The sequence below is a fragment of the Scyliorhinus canicula genome, unplaced genomic scaffold (genome assembly GCF_902713615.1).
Source record: "Scyliorhinus canicula unplaced genomic scaffold, sScyCan1.1, whole genome shotgun sequence".
Classification (NCBI taxonomy): domain Eukaryota; kingdom Metazoa; phylum Chordata; class Chondrichthyes; order Carcharhiniformes; family Scyliorhinidae; genus Scyliorhinus; species Scyliorhinus canicula.
In genome coordinates, this window is record NW_024055760.1 from 324,549 (window position 1) to 341,144 (window position 16,596).

Here is a 16,596-nt window from a genome sequence, read left to right on the forward strand (position 1 = left end):
GCCAACTGGATAATTGAATCCTCTCCCACAGTCTCCACATTTATACGGTCTTTCCCCGTTGTGACTGCGCTTGTGTCTCATCAGGCAAGATGAACGGTTGAAACATTGTCCACACACACAACACAGATGCAGTTTTACCCCACTGTGAACAGTGCTTTTTCCTTCCATGTTCAAAAGCTGATGATATTCAGAAAGTGGCTCATTGGTTTAGGGATATGATTTCTGCTTCGGGCTTTTCAGTGTTGAAGCTTGCGAGAGGTCCCGGGTTCAAATCCCGGAGGTGCCCTTTAGTGTTGTTTAGGGGCTTGTTTAGCACACTGGGCTAAATAGCTGGCTTTTGAAGCAGACCAAGGCAGGCCAGCAGCACGGTTCAATTCCCGTACAAGCCTCCCCGAACAGGCGCCGAAATGTGGCGACTAGGGGCTTTTCACAGTAACTTCATTTGAAGCCTACTTGTGACAGTAAGCGATTTTCATTTCATTTTTTTCATCCTGAAGAATCGAGTGACTGGGTCAGATCTTGACGTGGTCTTTGATTTATGATTGTCTGAAATTTCTCATCTTCTAATACCCTGAAAAATGAATTGAAAACAGAAAGAGGGAAACATGAGAGACAAGCCACAAAAACACAAAGGCAAGTTGTGAAATTCAGCTGAACACATCTGGTAAATTGTGGGGTTGGAACTAAGGTGAAGTGGTAAGAAAGTTGCTGGAATTGTTCCAAATGTTCACTAACGTCCTTCGAAAGATTTTATATTTAAAATCCATATTAAACCTGCAATAAAATAAAATCCACAACCGCTGCCACCGAGGATAAGGGCAGCAGACACTTGGGTAAAAACACCACCTGGAAATTTCCCTCCAAGCCACTCACCACCCTGACAAGGAGATATATTGCCATTCCTCCAGGAAATTCCTGGAATTCTCCCTAACAGTACTGTGAGTGCTCCTACACCACATTTTAAAAAAATTTAAAAATAAATTTAGAGTCCCAATTCAGTTTTTCCAATTAAGGGGCAATTGAGCGTGGCCAATCCACCTAGCCTGCACATCTTTGGGTTGTGGGGGCAAAACCCACGCAAACACGGGGAGAATGTGCAAACTCCACACAGTCAGTGACCCAGAGCCGGGATCGAACCTGGGAACTCATCGTCGTGAGGCAACAGGGCTAACCCACTGTGCCACCGTGCTGCCCTCTCCAGCACCACATTGACTGCAGCAGTTCAAGAAGGCAACTCACCAGCAACTTCTCAAGGGCAACCAGGGATTGGCAATAAATGCTGATGAAACCAGCCACACCCACCTCCCATGGATGAATTTTTAAAACTGACCTGGAATATCCACGCAAATACAATCCTGACAGTTACTAGGTGCAATAGAACCAAGAATTCCTACAGTGCAGAAGGAACTCGACCCATCAAGTCTGCACCTGCCCTCTGCAAGAGCACACTACCTAGGCTCACTTCCCTGCCCTATCCCCGTAACCCCAAATAACTTGAACATCCCTGGACACAAAGGGGCAGTTTTGAACAGCCAGTCCACCTAACCTGCACATCTTTGGACTGTGGGAGCAAACCTCAGCACCCAGAGGAAAGGCACGCAGACATGGGCAGAAAGTGCAAATTCCACAGTCACCCAATGCCAGCATTGAATTCTAGTCTCTGGCACGGTGAGGCAATAGTGCTAACCATTGCACCACCGAAATGCTTCACTCAAGTCACCCCACCTTCTGTGTTTGCATTGGACTCTGTCATTGCTGCTGCTTTGGAAAACTTTGGGGCATTTGAAATTCTCCACCAATGACCACTCCATCTTACGGGAATTGAACCCACGCTGTTGGCCTTATTGTGCACCACAAACCAGCTATCTAGCACACTGAGCTGAACCAGTTATATAGCCCCTGTATAATCACCTGAGGAAGGAGCAGTGCTCCAAAAGCTAGTGTTTGAAACCTGTTGGACTTTAACCTGGTGTTGTCAGACTTCTTACTGTGCTCATCCCAGTCCCACATCTCCACATCATCACTCCATCTTTCTGATGGATAATGGAGGGTCTGTACACATGGGTTTATGTATTACTTGATTCCTAATTTTATAAATTTCCCATTTTCCCCCAATATCCATATCACAGCAAAAAAGATCACAACTAATTAGTATTTTCGATTAGTATTTACAGCTTTGACAAAGGGTCATCTGGACTCCAAACGTGAAATGAAAAAATGAAAACGTTAGTTCTTTCCTCTCCACATGCTGCCAGACCTGCTGACATTTTCCAGCACTTTCACTTTGGTTTTAGTATTTTCGATGGCAATTGTTTTACCCAGCATTCCCCGCGGTAGTGAATGTCCGCTATTCACACCAGAGTAATGTACTGCACAGGCGCAGTATCGCCCAGTATGGGAGCATGCGCAATGTAAGTAATGGCGATGGGCAGAGTTGCTCTTTTGTCGTCTCTGCAGCGGGAAGGATGAGGAAACTCTGAGGGATCGATGGGGACGGATCTGGATAGGGAGGGTTTCTAAACACCTGGTGAGGGCCTCAAACCCCGAATGTGACTCTGCAAGTCCCGCGTTTCCATTTCTGGGTTTTTTTTCCCCAGACACAGCTTATGGATAACGGTCGCCATTCTGGTTCAGCGCGGAGCGCATGCGCTGTGGCCTTTAGACGTTATAGAGAGTAGGCGGAGCTTCAGGTTTCTGTTCTCACCGGGTCCTAGTGTCCGGGTTCTAGTATCCGGGTCAGGCACCATCCAGGACAGCACGTTTTAAAACATATTCCCCACTTTCGGGTTGGGCATGATGTTCGCGGCCTCGAGGGGTATTTGTATCATATAATTTTAATTTGTTAAAATGAATTTAAAGCATCCAGTTCTTTTATTCCAATTAAGGGGCAATATACCGTGGCCAATTCAGCTCCCCTTTCTTTTGGGCTGTTGGGGAGACATACACAGACACGGAGAGTATGTGTAAACGCCGCACGGACAGTGACCCGGGGCCGGGTCTTTGGCACCGTGAGACAGCAATGCTTCCCAATTTGAGCCTCATATTTATTTTCAATCATAGGTTACAGCCCCTAATAATAACCTTTTATTGTCACAAGTATGAGGTTTCTGTGAAAAGCCCCTAGTCGCCACATTCCGGCGTCTGTTTGTGTAAGCTGGTACGGGAATTGAACCCACGCTATTGGCCTTATTCTGCATCACAAACCAGCTATCTAGCTCACTGAGTTAAACCAGCTAGATAGCCCCTGGATAGTTATCTGAAGGAACTGCTTCTCCATTTGGTTTACACTTCAACCCCACACTCCTAATCACTGCCTGCCCAGTGTGGAGGGGACTGAATAAGTCAGAGGATCGGCTCCTGGACCTGCTCTTGGGCCTGATTAAAGCAGCAATTTACAGAGCGGCGGGGGGTTAACTCTGGCTGTCAGTCCCTCTTCTGTGGTCTTGTCATTCCCCGGGTGGTCCTGGAGAGGGGGCGTACGGTGTCTACCGGAACTCGTGAGACCTTCCACACCGGTGGACACCTCAGGGTACAGAATGTCTCATAGACACTGGAAACAACATTCTGGTTTAGTTGAGAAGGACGTTTGATTGGACCACAAGTTTGGGGAAACAAGAGAGGAAAAAAATCATAGAAACTGGAATTGTCGGTTCTAAATTTCTATCCTGCACTAATGGTAATCCTGACACTGTCGATGTCTTTTACAAGGTACAAGAGGACGATGATTTGCAGATGGGAAACTCAAATCAAACATCATATCGAGATCTGACAGAGTCACTCAATTCATGAGCACCTGAATACCATCGGCCTTTGAATGTGGAAGGAGAAATGTTTGTCTGTTCTGTCTGTGGGAAAAGATTTCAAACATCAGTGTGACTGGAAAAGCACCGAGACACACACACACCCGAGAGAGAGTTTCAGTGAACTGACTGTGGAAAGAGCTTTAACCAGTTACACAGCCTGAAAAAAACATCACCCCATTCACTGTCGTGTTCTGTGTGTGGACGAGGCTTCCACTGACCATCCAAACTGGACAGACACACCGACACCACGGAGAAACCGTGGAAATGTGGGGACTGTGGGAAGGGATTCAATTATCCATCCCTGCTGGAAATGCATCGACGCAGTCACACTGGAGAGAGGCCGTTCACCTGCTCCGTGTGTGGGAAGGGATTCATTCAGTCATCCCACCTGCGGACCCACCAGCAAGTTCACATTGATGAGGGGCTGTTTAACCAGTCAGACTGTGATAACAACTCTAAAAGCTCCGAGGACCTGGTCACGCAGCAGGTTGTTCGCACTGAGAGACAGTTCAGCTGCTCTCACTGTGGGAAGCTATTCAAACGATCACAGAATCTCATTGAACACGAGCGCACTCACACTGGGGAGAGACCATTCACCTGCTCTGTGTGTGGGAAAGGATTCACACGATCATCCCACCTCGCTACTCACAGACTGGTTCACAGTGATAACAGACCTTTCAAATGTACTGAATGTGAGAAGAGTTATAAAACCACAAGTGATCTGCTGATACACCAGCGAGTTCACAATGAGGAGAGGCCGTTCAGATGTACAGTGTGTGGGAAGGGATTTACTCAGTTATCTGGCCTCCAGAAACACCAGCGAGTTCACACTGGGGAGAGGTCATTCACCTGCTCCTTATGTGGAAAGGGATTCATTTATTTAACCAGCCTCAGATCGCACCAACTTGTTCACTCGGATAAGAAACCTTTCAAATGTTCTGAATGTGAGAAGAGTTTTAAAACCACAAGTGTTTTGCTGAGACACCAGCGGGTTCACACTGGGGAGAGACCGTTCACCTGCTCGGACTGTGGGAAGGGATTCACTCGCTCATCCCACCTGCTGACACACCAGCACACTCACACCGGGGAGAGACCGTTCACCTTCTCTGAGCGTGAGAAGGGATTTACGTGGACAACTCATCTGACACAGCAACAGGTTGATAAATGTCTGCAGGGTTTGGATTCTGCTGTTGTTGCTGCTGTTAATCACATCCAGGACTGAACCATGGTCATTCTGACTGTTGGAGTTTGTTTTTGCTGATGTTTTGATCTCTGTAACTGGGCTGGAGTTTAATCCTCTGAACATATGTCAAGTGAACTAATATTATTTCAGACACACTATCGAAACCTTCATTTCACTGGGGTAAGAGGCGATTAATTGATGTCCTGTTACTGAATGTTGCATTTTTGTGGCCTTTCCTCCTTTCTAACTCCAGACTATTTCAGTTTTTACACCTTCATTTACTCTCAAAGCCATGTCCCAGCTCCCTATCGCTTCCAGTGTGTCTGTCTTAGCTTTGGCATCCAGGGGAGGTATTGGTAGCAAACCTAGGATCACTTAACACAAAACCCAGTCATTTGTACTGGAGACCTGGTCAAGCACCAGGTTGTTCGCACTGAGGGACAGTTCAGTTGTTCTCACTCTGGGAAGCTGTTTAAATGATCACAGAATCTAATTGAACATGAACAAACTCGCACTGGGAAGAGTCACATGAAAGTGGTCAGTACAAATGATACCTGGTGCTGCTCCTGACATGTTCTCCTCCACTGCATGGTGAATCAGGGTTGGTCCCTTGGCTTGATGGCAATGGTAGAGTGAGGGATATGCCAGCCTGTGAGGTTACAGATTGTGTTTAAATACTGTGCTGCTGATGGCTCACAGCACCTCATGAATGCCCAGTTTTGATCTAGATCTGTCCAATTTTTTTGTGCACTCCCAGAACTGGTTGATCTCCCTAAATGCATGACCTTACACGTTTCTGTGTTAAATTACCTATTGCCCCTGTATTGCCCACTGCACCAATCCATCTCTATTGTTTTGGAGATGATAGCTATCCTCCACAATGTCCAGAATTCGGCCAATCTTTGTGTCGTCTGCAAATTTCCTAACCATTGTTCCCTACGTTCACGTCCAAATTGTTACTATATAGCCCACATAGTAATGGTGCCAACACCGAGCCCTGTGGCACACCACTTGAAACAACTTTTCCAATTGCAAGGGCAGCCAATGAACATTATCCTTTGTCCCCGGTTACTGAGCCGACGTTTTATCCAGTTTGCCACATTGCCCTGTGTCCCACGGGCTTTCACCTTTTGCCACGTGGGACTTTGTCAAACGCCTTGCTAAAATCTATGTGCACAACATCTACTGCACTACCTTTATCAACACTTCTTGTCACTTCCTCAAAGAATTCGATCAAATTTGTGAGGCAAGAACTTCCTTTAACAAATCCATGCTGCCTATCCCTGACCAGTCGATGCCTTTCTATGTGACAGTTAATCCTATCTCTCAGGATTCATTCTACTAATTATGAGAATCAGCTCACTGGCACAGAGAGTGGGTGAAGTGAATAGTACAGATGTGTTGAAGGGGAAACTAGACAAACACAAGAGGGAGAAGGGAATAGAGGATTACAATGAGAGATTTAGATATGGAAAGATGGGAGCAGCTCAAGTGGAGCAGAAACTCCAGCAGGGACTGGTTGGGCTGAATGGTCTGTTGCTGTGCTGTATATCCTGTGGAATCGAGTTCTGAATCCACTGTGTTATTTCTGTTTGTGTCGGGAAGCAGCATGACGTTAAACTGAGGACTATAATCAAAATCTCCCAGGCCACTGTCCTTCCCACCCTGCTGTGTGGAGCAGAATCCTGGGGATGCGAGAGCTACAGCTCTGGAACTCTTCCAGCAAAGACCCCCCGAGGACCATCATAAAAATTCAATAGCAGGAGAAAAATCTCAAAACAACCAGGTTCCCCATTGTGCTGGGCTCAACAGCATAGAGACCATCCTCCAGACCAGTCAACTTAGCAGCCAGGTCATGTCTCCCACATGGATGACTATAAAATCCCCAAGCAGACCTTCAATGGGGATTGTCTCAGGACAAACAACATCAAGGTGGTCAGTACAAATGATATAAGGACATTCAAAATAGGATCCTTACAAACGTCTGCACTGCAGACTACCTCTCTGGGAAAAGACTGCAATCGACCGGTCCATGTGGAAGCAAGACTGAAATCGGTTCAGTTTGTTTCAAGGACCATCAACAGCAAACTCATAACATCTGACATTCCCAGACAAAGACCAGAAGTGGAGCAGCTACAAAGGTTCCCCCTGAGCACCAACAACAACATAAACTGCCAGTTCTGTGGACGTCCATGTCGTCCCACATCAGACCCTCAGTCACAATAGGATCCACAGAAACCAATGTAATTAATGTCAGCTTGGAGATACTCGAACAATGATGAGTTGACCCCAACATTATCCCTGTTCTCCGGATGGGATTACTGTACTCTGTCTGTATTATTGCAGAGCTGTTAATGAAGTCAGCAAAAGACAATCTGTTGTTGGGAGCTTGATTATAGAAATACAGAAAATTGAAGGAGTGGCCATTTTGCTCTTCGAGCCTGCTGCCCCATTCATTATGATCATGGCTGATTTCCCAACTCAGTAACCTATTCCTGCTTTTCCCTCATATCCTTTGATCCCTTTAGCCCCAAGCTCTATATTATCTGGTGGCTGAAACAACAGGATTCAATATTTAGAGTCAAGAAGATGAGCAAGGATGTGTTCATCAGGGCCCAATTATCCAGCTGGATATTCACAGGGGAAAGTCAGTCTGTTATCGAACAATTTGAGGGAATTGAACAGAGAAAAGTCCCAATTGTAAGAACCCCGTAAATCATTTGTAAATATCTGTCAAATGTTGGCAGGTTCCAACTGTCGATTTCCATCACGTTGAAGTCAGTAAGAGGCATGAGGGTGGTTATTCTGGAACTAAAAAACACCAGTTAGATCACAGCTAGAGTACCCAGTACAGTTCTGGTCACCACATTACAGGGAATAGGGAATAGCTCATTCTCAGCCAGTACAAACATAGTGGGCTGAATGGCCTCCACTGTGTTGGAAACTTTTAGGATTCTGTGATGACAAGTGGTCCTTGTGTTTTTATCCAAGACAGACCTCGGCCCAGTCATTTGCTCCAAGTGTTGATGTGATGGTTCAAGCCAAGAGGTGTGTTGTGGAAACTGTGGTTAAAGCTTGTATTTCTAGAGACAGATGCACATTGAAAAGGGAAACGGAGAAAAGAAACTGACTCTCAGCTGCCAAGGAATCTAAGACTGAAACTGAGTAGAATCGTATAAAAGGACAAAGAGAACCCTCAGAGCTCAGTCACAGATTGTGGGTTCAGTGGTGCAGTACAGGCAAGTTGAGGAGTCTGGACCCAGAAGCAGAAAATAAGTGAAGATAACGTTTCTGAAGATAACACTGGTGGCGATACAGACCATAAGATATAGGAGCAGAATTAGGCTATTTAAGCCATTTAATCCATTGGGTCTGCTCCACCATTGAATCATAAAATAGGACTGAGTCAGCACGGCTTTGTCAAAGGGAGGTTGTGTCTGACAAATCTGTCAAGAGTTATTTGCGGAGGTAACAAGCAAGTTAGACAAAAGAGATCCAGTTGATGTGATTCATTTAGATTTCCAGAAGGCCTTTGACAAGATGCCGTACAGGAGACTGTTAAATAAGTTAAGAGCTCATGGTGTTCAGGGTAATATCCTGGCATGGATAGAGGATTGGCTGACCAGCAGAAGGCAGAGAGTGGGGATAAAGGGGTCTTTTTCAGGGTGGCAGCCAGTGACTAGTGGTGTGCCTCAGGGGTCTGTGCTGGAACCACAACTTTTTACAACATACATTAATGATCTGGAAGAAGGTACTGAAGGCACTGTTGCTAAGTTTGCAGATGATACAAAGATCTGTAAAGGGAAGGTAGTGTCGAGGAAGCAAAGGGCTGCAGAAGGACTTGGACAAGCTAGGAGAGTGGGCAATGAAGTGGCAAATGAAATACAATGTGGAAAAGTGTGAGTTTATGAACTTTGGAAGGAGGAATCTAGGCATAGACTATTTTCTCAATGAGGAAATGCTTCGGAAAGCAGAAGCACAAAGGGACTTGGGAGTCCTTGTTCACGATTCTCTTAAGGTTAATGTGCAGGTTCAGTCAGCAGTTAAGAAGGTAAATGCAATGTTAGCATTCATGTGAAGAGGGCTAGAATACAAGACCAGGGATGTACTTCTGAGGCTGTATTCAGCTCTGGTCAGACCCGATTTGGAGTATTGTGAGCAGTTTTGGGCCCCATATCTAAGGAAAGATGTGTTGGCCTTGGAAAGGGTCCAGAGGGGTTTCCCCAAGAATGATCCCTGGAATGAAGAACTTGTCGTATCTGGAACGGTTGAGGACTCTGGGTCTGTACTCGTTGGAGTTTAGAAGGATGAGAGGGCATGTTATTACAAGACATTGCGAGGCCTGGATAGAGTGGACGTGGAGAGGATGTTTCCACTTGTAGGAAAAACTAGAACCAGAGGACACCATCTCAGATTAAAGGGACAATCCTTTAAAACAGAGATGAGGAGGAATTTCTTCAGCCTGAGGGTGGTGAATCGGTGGTACTCTTTGCCGCAGAAGGCTGTGGAGGCCATATCACTGAGTGTCTTTAAGACAGAGATAGATAGGTTCTTGATTAATAAAGGGATCAGGGGTTATGGGGAGAAGGCAGGAGAATGGAGATGAGAAAATATCAGCCATGATTGAATAGCAGAGCAGACTCGATGGGTCAAGTGGCCTAATTCTGCTCCTCTGTCTTATGGTAGATATGTTTATTATCCCCATTCTCCTCATAATCCAATTAGAGGGCTAGGTAGTGTTGAGGAAGCAGGGAGGCTGCAGAAGTGTGAGGTTATGCACTTTTTAAGGAAGAATAAGGGCTTAGACTATTTTCTACAAAGGCTTCGAAATCAGAAGCACAAAGGGAGTTGGAAGGTCTAGTTCAGGATTCTCTAGGTTAACATGCAGGTTCACTTGGCGGTGAGGAAGGCAAATGCAATGTTCGTGATTAATAAGGGGATCAGGGATTATGGGGAAAAGGCAGGAGAATGGGGATGAGAAAAATATCAGCCATGATTGAATGGCAGAGCCGACTCGATGGGCTGAATGGCCTAATTCTGCTCCTATATTTTATGATGTGGAGATTCCGGCGTTGGACTGGGGTGAGCACAGTAAGAAGTCTTACAACACCAGGTTAAAGTCCAACAGGTTTGTTTCAAACACGAGCTTTCGGAGCGCAGCTCCTTCCTCAGGTGAATGAAGAGGTAGGTTCCAGAAACATATATATACCTCTTCATTCACCTGAGGAAGGAGCAGTGCTCGGAAAGCTAGTGTTTGAAACAAACATGTTGCACTTTAACCTGGTGTTGTAAGACATCTTACTGTCCTATATTTTATGGTCTTAATGTAATAAAACATCCCTCGGTGCTTCAGGGGTTTCAGAAAGAAGAAAATGACATTGAGTCACATCGGCTGATGTTCGGGTAATAATTAGGGTAAATGGACAAAAAAAAATTTTTTAATATATAAATTTAGAGCACCCAATTCATTTTTTCCAAATAAGGGGCAGTTTAGCGTGTCCAATCCACCTACCCGGCACATCTTTGGGTTGTGGGGGCGAAACCCACGCAAACACGGATGCAAACTCCACACGGACAGTGACCCAGAGCTGGGATCAAACCTGAGTCCTTGGCACCCTGAGGCAGAGTGCTAACCACTGTGCCACCGTGCTACCCTTAAATGGATAAAATCTTGATTGGAGAGGGAGATTTTAACAAATATCTTTAATCAGTGCTAAGAGGTGGAAACGGTCAAGAGCTTGAGGGAGACCTTCAAAGAAACTCACATATCAAAGATATAAAAAAAGACTCAACAGACTGCACTTAACACAAAAACAGATGTTTGTTTTTTAATCCAGAATATATAACTAAGCTGAAGTTTAACATCAGCAAAACAGACTCCAATGAACATGGTTTAGACATGAATGTCATTCCTAACAAAATCCAGTCATTATTATTTGTGAACTCGCTGGTGTTTCCGCAGGTTCAATTGTTGACGGAATCCTTGGCCACACTCGGAACAGGTGAATGGTCTCTCCCCAGAGTGAACTCACCAGTGTGTCAGCCGGGTGGATAACGAGTGAATCCCTTCCCACACACAGAACATAAAAATGGTCTACCCAAGTCTGAATGTGCTGATGAATTTCCAACTCAGATGGTTGACTGAAACCTTGCCCACATTCCCGATATTTCCACGTTTTTTCCACTGTGTGAACACGCTAGTGTTTCTGAGTTTATGAATTAGCAAATCCTATTTTACACACAGAGCAGGTGAATGGTCTCTCCTCAGTGTGAATCCGCTGGTGTTTCTGTTGGTTTAATGACTGAGTGAATTCCTTCCCACACTCGGAGCAGGTAAATGGTCTCGCCCTGGTGTGACTCCGCTGTTGTTTCCGGAGTGTGAATGAATCAGCAAATCCCTATTTAGACGCAGTGCAGGTGGACGGTCTCTCCCCATTGTGAACCCGCTGGTGTTGCCGTAAGTTGGATGAATCAGCAAATCCCTTTTTACACACAGAGCAGGTGAATGGTCTCTCCCCAGTGTGAAGTCGCTGGTGTGTCTTCAGGGTGGATGACTGTGTGAATCCCTTCCCACACTGAGAGCAGGTGAACGGTTTCTTCCCAGTGTGAACCTGTTGGTGTGTCAGCAGGTGGGATGAAGTGGTGAATCCCTTCCCACACTTGGAGCAGGTGAACGGTCTCTCCCCATTGTGAACCCGCTGGTGTTGCCGTAAGTTGGATGAATCAGCAAATCCCTTTGCACACACAGTGCAGGTGAACGGCCTCTCTCCTGTGGGATGGCGCCGATGAAGTTTCAGGCGAGATGGGTAACTGAATCCCTTCCCACAGTCCTCACATTTCCACGATTTCTCCCCAGTCTGACTACACTTGTGTTTTGACAGGTCAGATGATCGGCTGAATCCTCGTCCACACACAGAACACGTGTACGGTTTTTCCCCACCGTGAATGATACTTTTTCCTTTCATTTTTAAACTTTGTTGATGTTCCGATGATATACGGGCGATGGTAAATTGTGAGGCTCCGTGTGATCTTGATGTGATGTTGGTTTGAGTTTCCCAAATGCAAATCCTTTGAACCTCCTGTGAAATTGATTGAAAACAGAAAATAAGGAGTGAGAGAGAACCACAAAAACACAAAGGCAGGTTGTGAAATTGAGCTGTATGAATCTGGTCATTTGTGGGGCCGACACTGGGAAAAGTGACCATGAAAACTGCTGGATTGTTGTAAAAACTCAACTGGTTCACAGATGTCCTTCAGGGGAGGGAAGCTGCCAAACTTGAGTCCCACTCACTCACTCATCACCCCTGTGCTCACTGACCTACATTGGGACTCAGCTAAGCAACATCTGAATGGAACATTCACATCCCTGTTTGTAAATCTTGCTCTTCACTATTTCCAGCTACACAGGTGTTTAATTCTTGAACCACAGATCAAACATAAATACTTACATTCAGGTCCCGATGAACTGAGTGACTGCCAGATTTTGATGTTAATCTTGGTTTTCCAGAGTGGGATGGGGAGGAGGAGAGAGCGAGAGAGAGAGAATTGGAGGTGCGTGATGACATCACAGACAGGAAGACACAGCATCTGGATCTGTGCAAACCAGTGGTCATCACACATTATCGAGGATGTGATGGCCCTCGAGAGAGAGAGTGCAGGCGAGACTTACCAGAGTAGTTCCAGGAATGAGGGGTTTTGGTTGCAATGTTAGTTTGGAGAAACTGCAGTTGTTCTTCTTGGAGCAAAGGAGAATGATAGAGGTGTTCAAGTTTCTGATTGGTCTCAGTAAAGTAGCTAAAGAAACGTTGCTCCTACTAGCTGATTGTAAAAAGGATTTCAGGACACAGATTTAAGATTTGGAGCAAGATCTACAGAGCGATATGAGGAAGAAATTTTACAGTGAGTGGTAATGACTTGGAACTCAATGCTTACGCTGAAAGTGCGATAATATCCAGGACCTGATGAATCGAGTGATGCTGTCAGAGTTTGATGTCAGGTTTTCTTTACGTTTCCTGCCTGCAAATCCTTTTCTAATACCCCGAAAATCAAAATTCAGGAAAAAAATAAACCTATTGTTGGTTTGAGTTTGCTTTGTGTAAATCCTCCCTTTCTAACCCCCTGTAAAAGGAGTTTTCAAAATTCATCATTGTCAGTCCAGGATAGAAATTCACTACATTCTCCCCTCCTGCTCCCTGGGCCAGGATGACAGCTCATACTCCCAGCTGCACTTAATAGAATTTACAGTGCAGAAGGAGGCCATTCGGCCCATCAAGTCTGCACCGGCTCTTGGAATGAGCACCCTACCCAAGCCCATACCTCCACCCTATCCCCATAACCCAGTAACCCCACCTAACACTAAGGGCAATTTGGACCCTGAGGGCAATTTAGCCTGGCCAATTCACCTAACCTGCACATCTTTGGACTGTGGGAGGAAACCGGAGCACCCGGAGGAAACCCACGCACACACGGGGAGAACGTGCAGACTCCACACAGACAGTGACCCAAGCCGGGATTCGAACCTGGGACCCTGGAGCTGTGAAGCATTTGTGCTCACCACTATGCTACCGTGCTGCCCATTTTTTAGAATTTACAGTGCAGAAGGAGGCCATTCGGCCCATCAAGTCTGCACCGGCTCTTGGAATGAGCACCCTACCCAAGCCCATACCTCCACCCTATCCCCATAACCCAGTAACCCCACCTAACACTAAGGGCAATTTGGACCCTGAGGGCAATTTAGCCTGGCCAATTCACCTAACCTGCACATCTTTGGACTGTGGGAGGAAACCGGAGAACCCGGAGGAAACCCACGCACACACAGGGAGAACGTGCAGACTCCACACAGACAGTGACCCAAGCCGGGATTCGAACCTGGGACCCTGGAGCTGTGAAGCATTTGTGCTCACCACTATGCTACCGTGCTGCCCACTTTACCCTCATTGTCATCAGCCATACCTCAATTTCAGGATGACCTTTACTCAAGGTTGTGAGTTTCTGAGGTGGTTCTTGATATGACTGGACACGGTCGTAGATCTTTAGACACATGGAGGAGGATGTTCCAAGAGGTAGTGAGAACTGAAAAGCAGAACGTCTTTCTCTTCTTTTCCATCTCTGCCTCAACAATAAGACATTGGGACTCAAAGGTTTGATGGTTGTCTTGGGTAACAAACCCTTCCCAAACCATTGGATAAAATCAAATTACTGTGGATACTGGAATTTGAAACCAAAAAGAAAATGCTGGAAAATTTCAGCATATCTGGCAGCATCTGTAGGGGAGAAAAGAGCTGACGTTTTGAGTCCAGATGACCACTCAAAACATTAGCTCGTTTAGAACATAGAACATACAGTTCAGGAGGATGCCATTCAGCCAATCGAGTCTGCACCGACCCACTTAAACCCTCACTTCCACCCTATTCCCGTAACCCAATAACCCCTCTGAACCTTTTTGGTCACTAAAGGCAATTTTTCATGGCCAATCCACCTAACCTGCGCGTCTTTAGACTGTGGGAGGAAACCGGAGCACCCGGAGGAAACCCACACAGATATGGGGAGAACGTGCAGACTCCGAACAGTGACCCAGCAGGGAATCAAACCTGGGATCCTGGTGTTGTGAAGCCACAGTGCTATCCACTTGTGCTACCGTGCTGCCCTCTTCTCTCCCTACAGATGCTGCCAGACCTGCTGAGAGTTTCCAGCATTTTCTTTTTGGCTCCTCCCAAAACATTCTCCTTCTTCAAAACATCCCAAAAGGGGCAGCACGGTAGCATTGTGGATGGCACCCCCTACAAAGATGGTGGCTCCGCATGCGCCCTGGTGCGCTACACCCCGCCGTTCGCCGAGACCGAACATGAGGAGCTGCAACTCCGCTCGGTACAAATTGGGTCCGGTAACCTCTTTTCCTAGATTTGCGGCTCACACAACATTTTCACGGAGCGTTTCCGCCCACCGCGCGGCTTCTTCGCTCCCTCCGCCCCGTCAATCGCCTCTGACCGATTTCAGATGATCATCACCATTACCCACACTGCGCATGCTTCAATCTCAGACCGGCCCCGCATTCACTCCGATTGGTTGGAGGACCAGCCGCTCTCTGTCGGTCCTCCAGTACAGCCTCTACTCTTATTGGTCAATCCACTGCCTGACGCTTCTCCGGGACAAACAAGCGCCGACGTCACCTTTGCTCCAAACTGCACCTGCGCACTAAATTCAAGCAACTGCGTTGCCCATACGCCAGATCACAATGTCGGTAAGTGATTGACGGCAGCTCTGGACCAATGGGAAGAGGGGGCGAGTCTGGAAGACTGAACGGGAGCGGCTGACCCTCCAATCAATCAAAGTGAATGAGGGGCGGGGCTGAGCTCGGATCTCTCTCATTGGCTGACACTCTGCATCATTTTGAATCTGATTTGTCTCAAACTCCAGGAGAAAATTGGACCTTTCTGTTTGTGGCTTTAAACAGATGACACCCTGTGGGTCTGGAGAAAACGTTTCAACATTTGTCACTGAAATGAGGCAAGTCACCAAGCAGGAGCTTCCAACCCCAGGCCACCACCGTCTGTAAAGACAAGATGTGACGGAGTTGGACTGGGATGAGCACAGTAAGGAGTCTGACAACACCAGGTTAAAGTCCAACAGGTTTGTTTCAAATCACTAGCTTTTACAGCACTGCTCCCTCCTCAGGTGAAAGACAAGGGCAGCAGACTCTTCGGGAGCAGCCTCCCCGGGGAGGCAGTGGACAAGCAATCCACACAGCCAGGGACATGATTTTGGGATAATAAAAGCAAAATTCTGCAGATGCTAGAAATCTAATAAAATCAGAAAGTACCGAAGGAGATTCAAAACGTTCATTATTTTTCTCTCTCCACAGATACTGCCAGACCCGCTGAGTTAATGCCACGAATCATCTTTTTTTATTATAATGGTACCGGAGTTTGAATCCTACCATGGCTGAATTTGATTTCAATCAAAATATTGTGATCATGGATCAATTGTCGTAAAAACACATCTGGTTTTCAAGTCCTTTTGGGAAGGAAAAGTGGCGTCCTTACCCAGTCAGGTCTACATGTGACACAATTCATAAACGGTTCAAGGGCTTAAAGGAATATGGGCAGCACGTAGCACAGTGGTTAGCACTGTCACTTCACAACTCCAGGGTCCCAGGTTCGATTCCCGACTTGGGTCACTGTCTGTGTGGAGTTTGCACGTACTCGCTGTGTCTGCGTGGGTTTCCTCCGGGTGCTCTGGTTTCCTCCCACAGTCCAAAGATGTACAGGTTAGGTGGACTGGCCATGATAAATTGCCCTTAGTGTCCAGAAAAAGGGTAGGTGGGGTTACTGGGATGGGGTGGAGGTGTGGGCTTAAGTAGAGTGCTCTGTCCAAGGGCCAGTGCAGACTCAATGGACCGAATGGTCTCCTTCTGCACTGTAAATTCTATGATTCTCTAACTGGGCTGACAGGAAATGTCACCATCTGAACAAGGAGTCTCCCTGGTCAGCAGAAGGGTTAGGCTAGGTTAGGGAGAAGGTTGATACTGTCATCATTGTGAACAACACAAACTATCTCTTGTAGCTTGTTGAATCAGATTTAACGGGGTCAATTTCTAGATGTTTTCTGGAC

The 16,596-nt window shown here is 46.4% G+C and overlaps 2 protein-coding genes across 2 annotated transcripts; one reads left to right on the top strand and one right to left on the bottom strand.

Annotated features, from left to right (window-relative positions):
- Positions 1-3,893: 3,893 nt before the first annotated feature.
- LOC119960978 (zinc finger protein 239-like) lies at positions 3,894-15,875 on the top strand. Its single transcript, XM_038788533.1, has 2 exons — positions 3,894-5,166; positions 15,848-15,875. The coding sequence occupies exon 1, from the start codon at positions 4,114-4,116 to the stop codon at positions 5,023-5,025; it is 912 nt and encodes a 303-aa protein (XP_038644461.1). The 5' UTR covers positions 3,894-4,113; the 3' UTR covers positions 5,026-5,166; positions 15,848-15,875.
- LOC119960981 (gastrula zinc finger protein XlCGF42.1-like) lies at positions 10,789-14,279 on the bottom strand. The gene is made up of 2 exons (XM_038788535.1): positions 13,939-14,279; positions 10,789-12,065 (listed from the first exon to the last, which is right to left on the bottom strand). Exons 1-2 carry the CDS (start codon positions 14,026-14,028, stop codon positions 11,385-11,387), a joined length of 771 nt encoding a protein of 256 aa, XP_038644463.1. The 5' UTR covers positions 14,029-14,279; the 3' UTR covers positions 10,789-11,384.
- Positions 15,876-16,596: the final 721 nt, after the last annotated feature.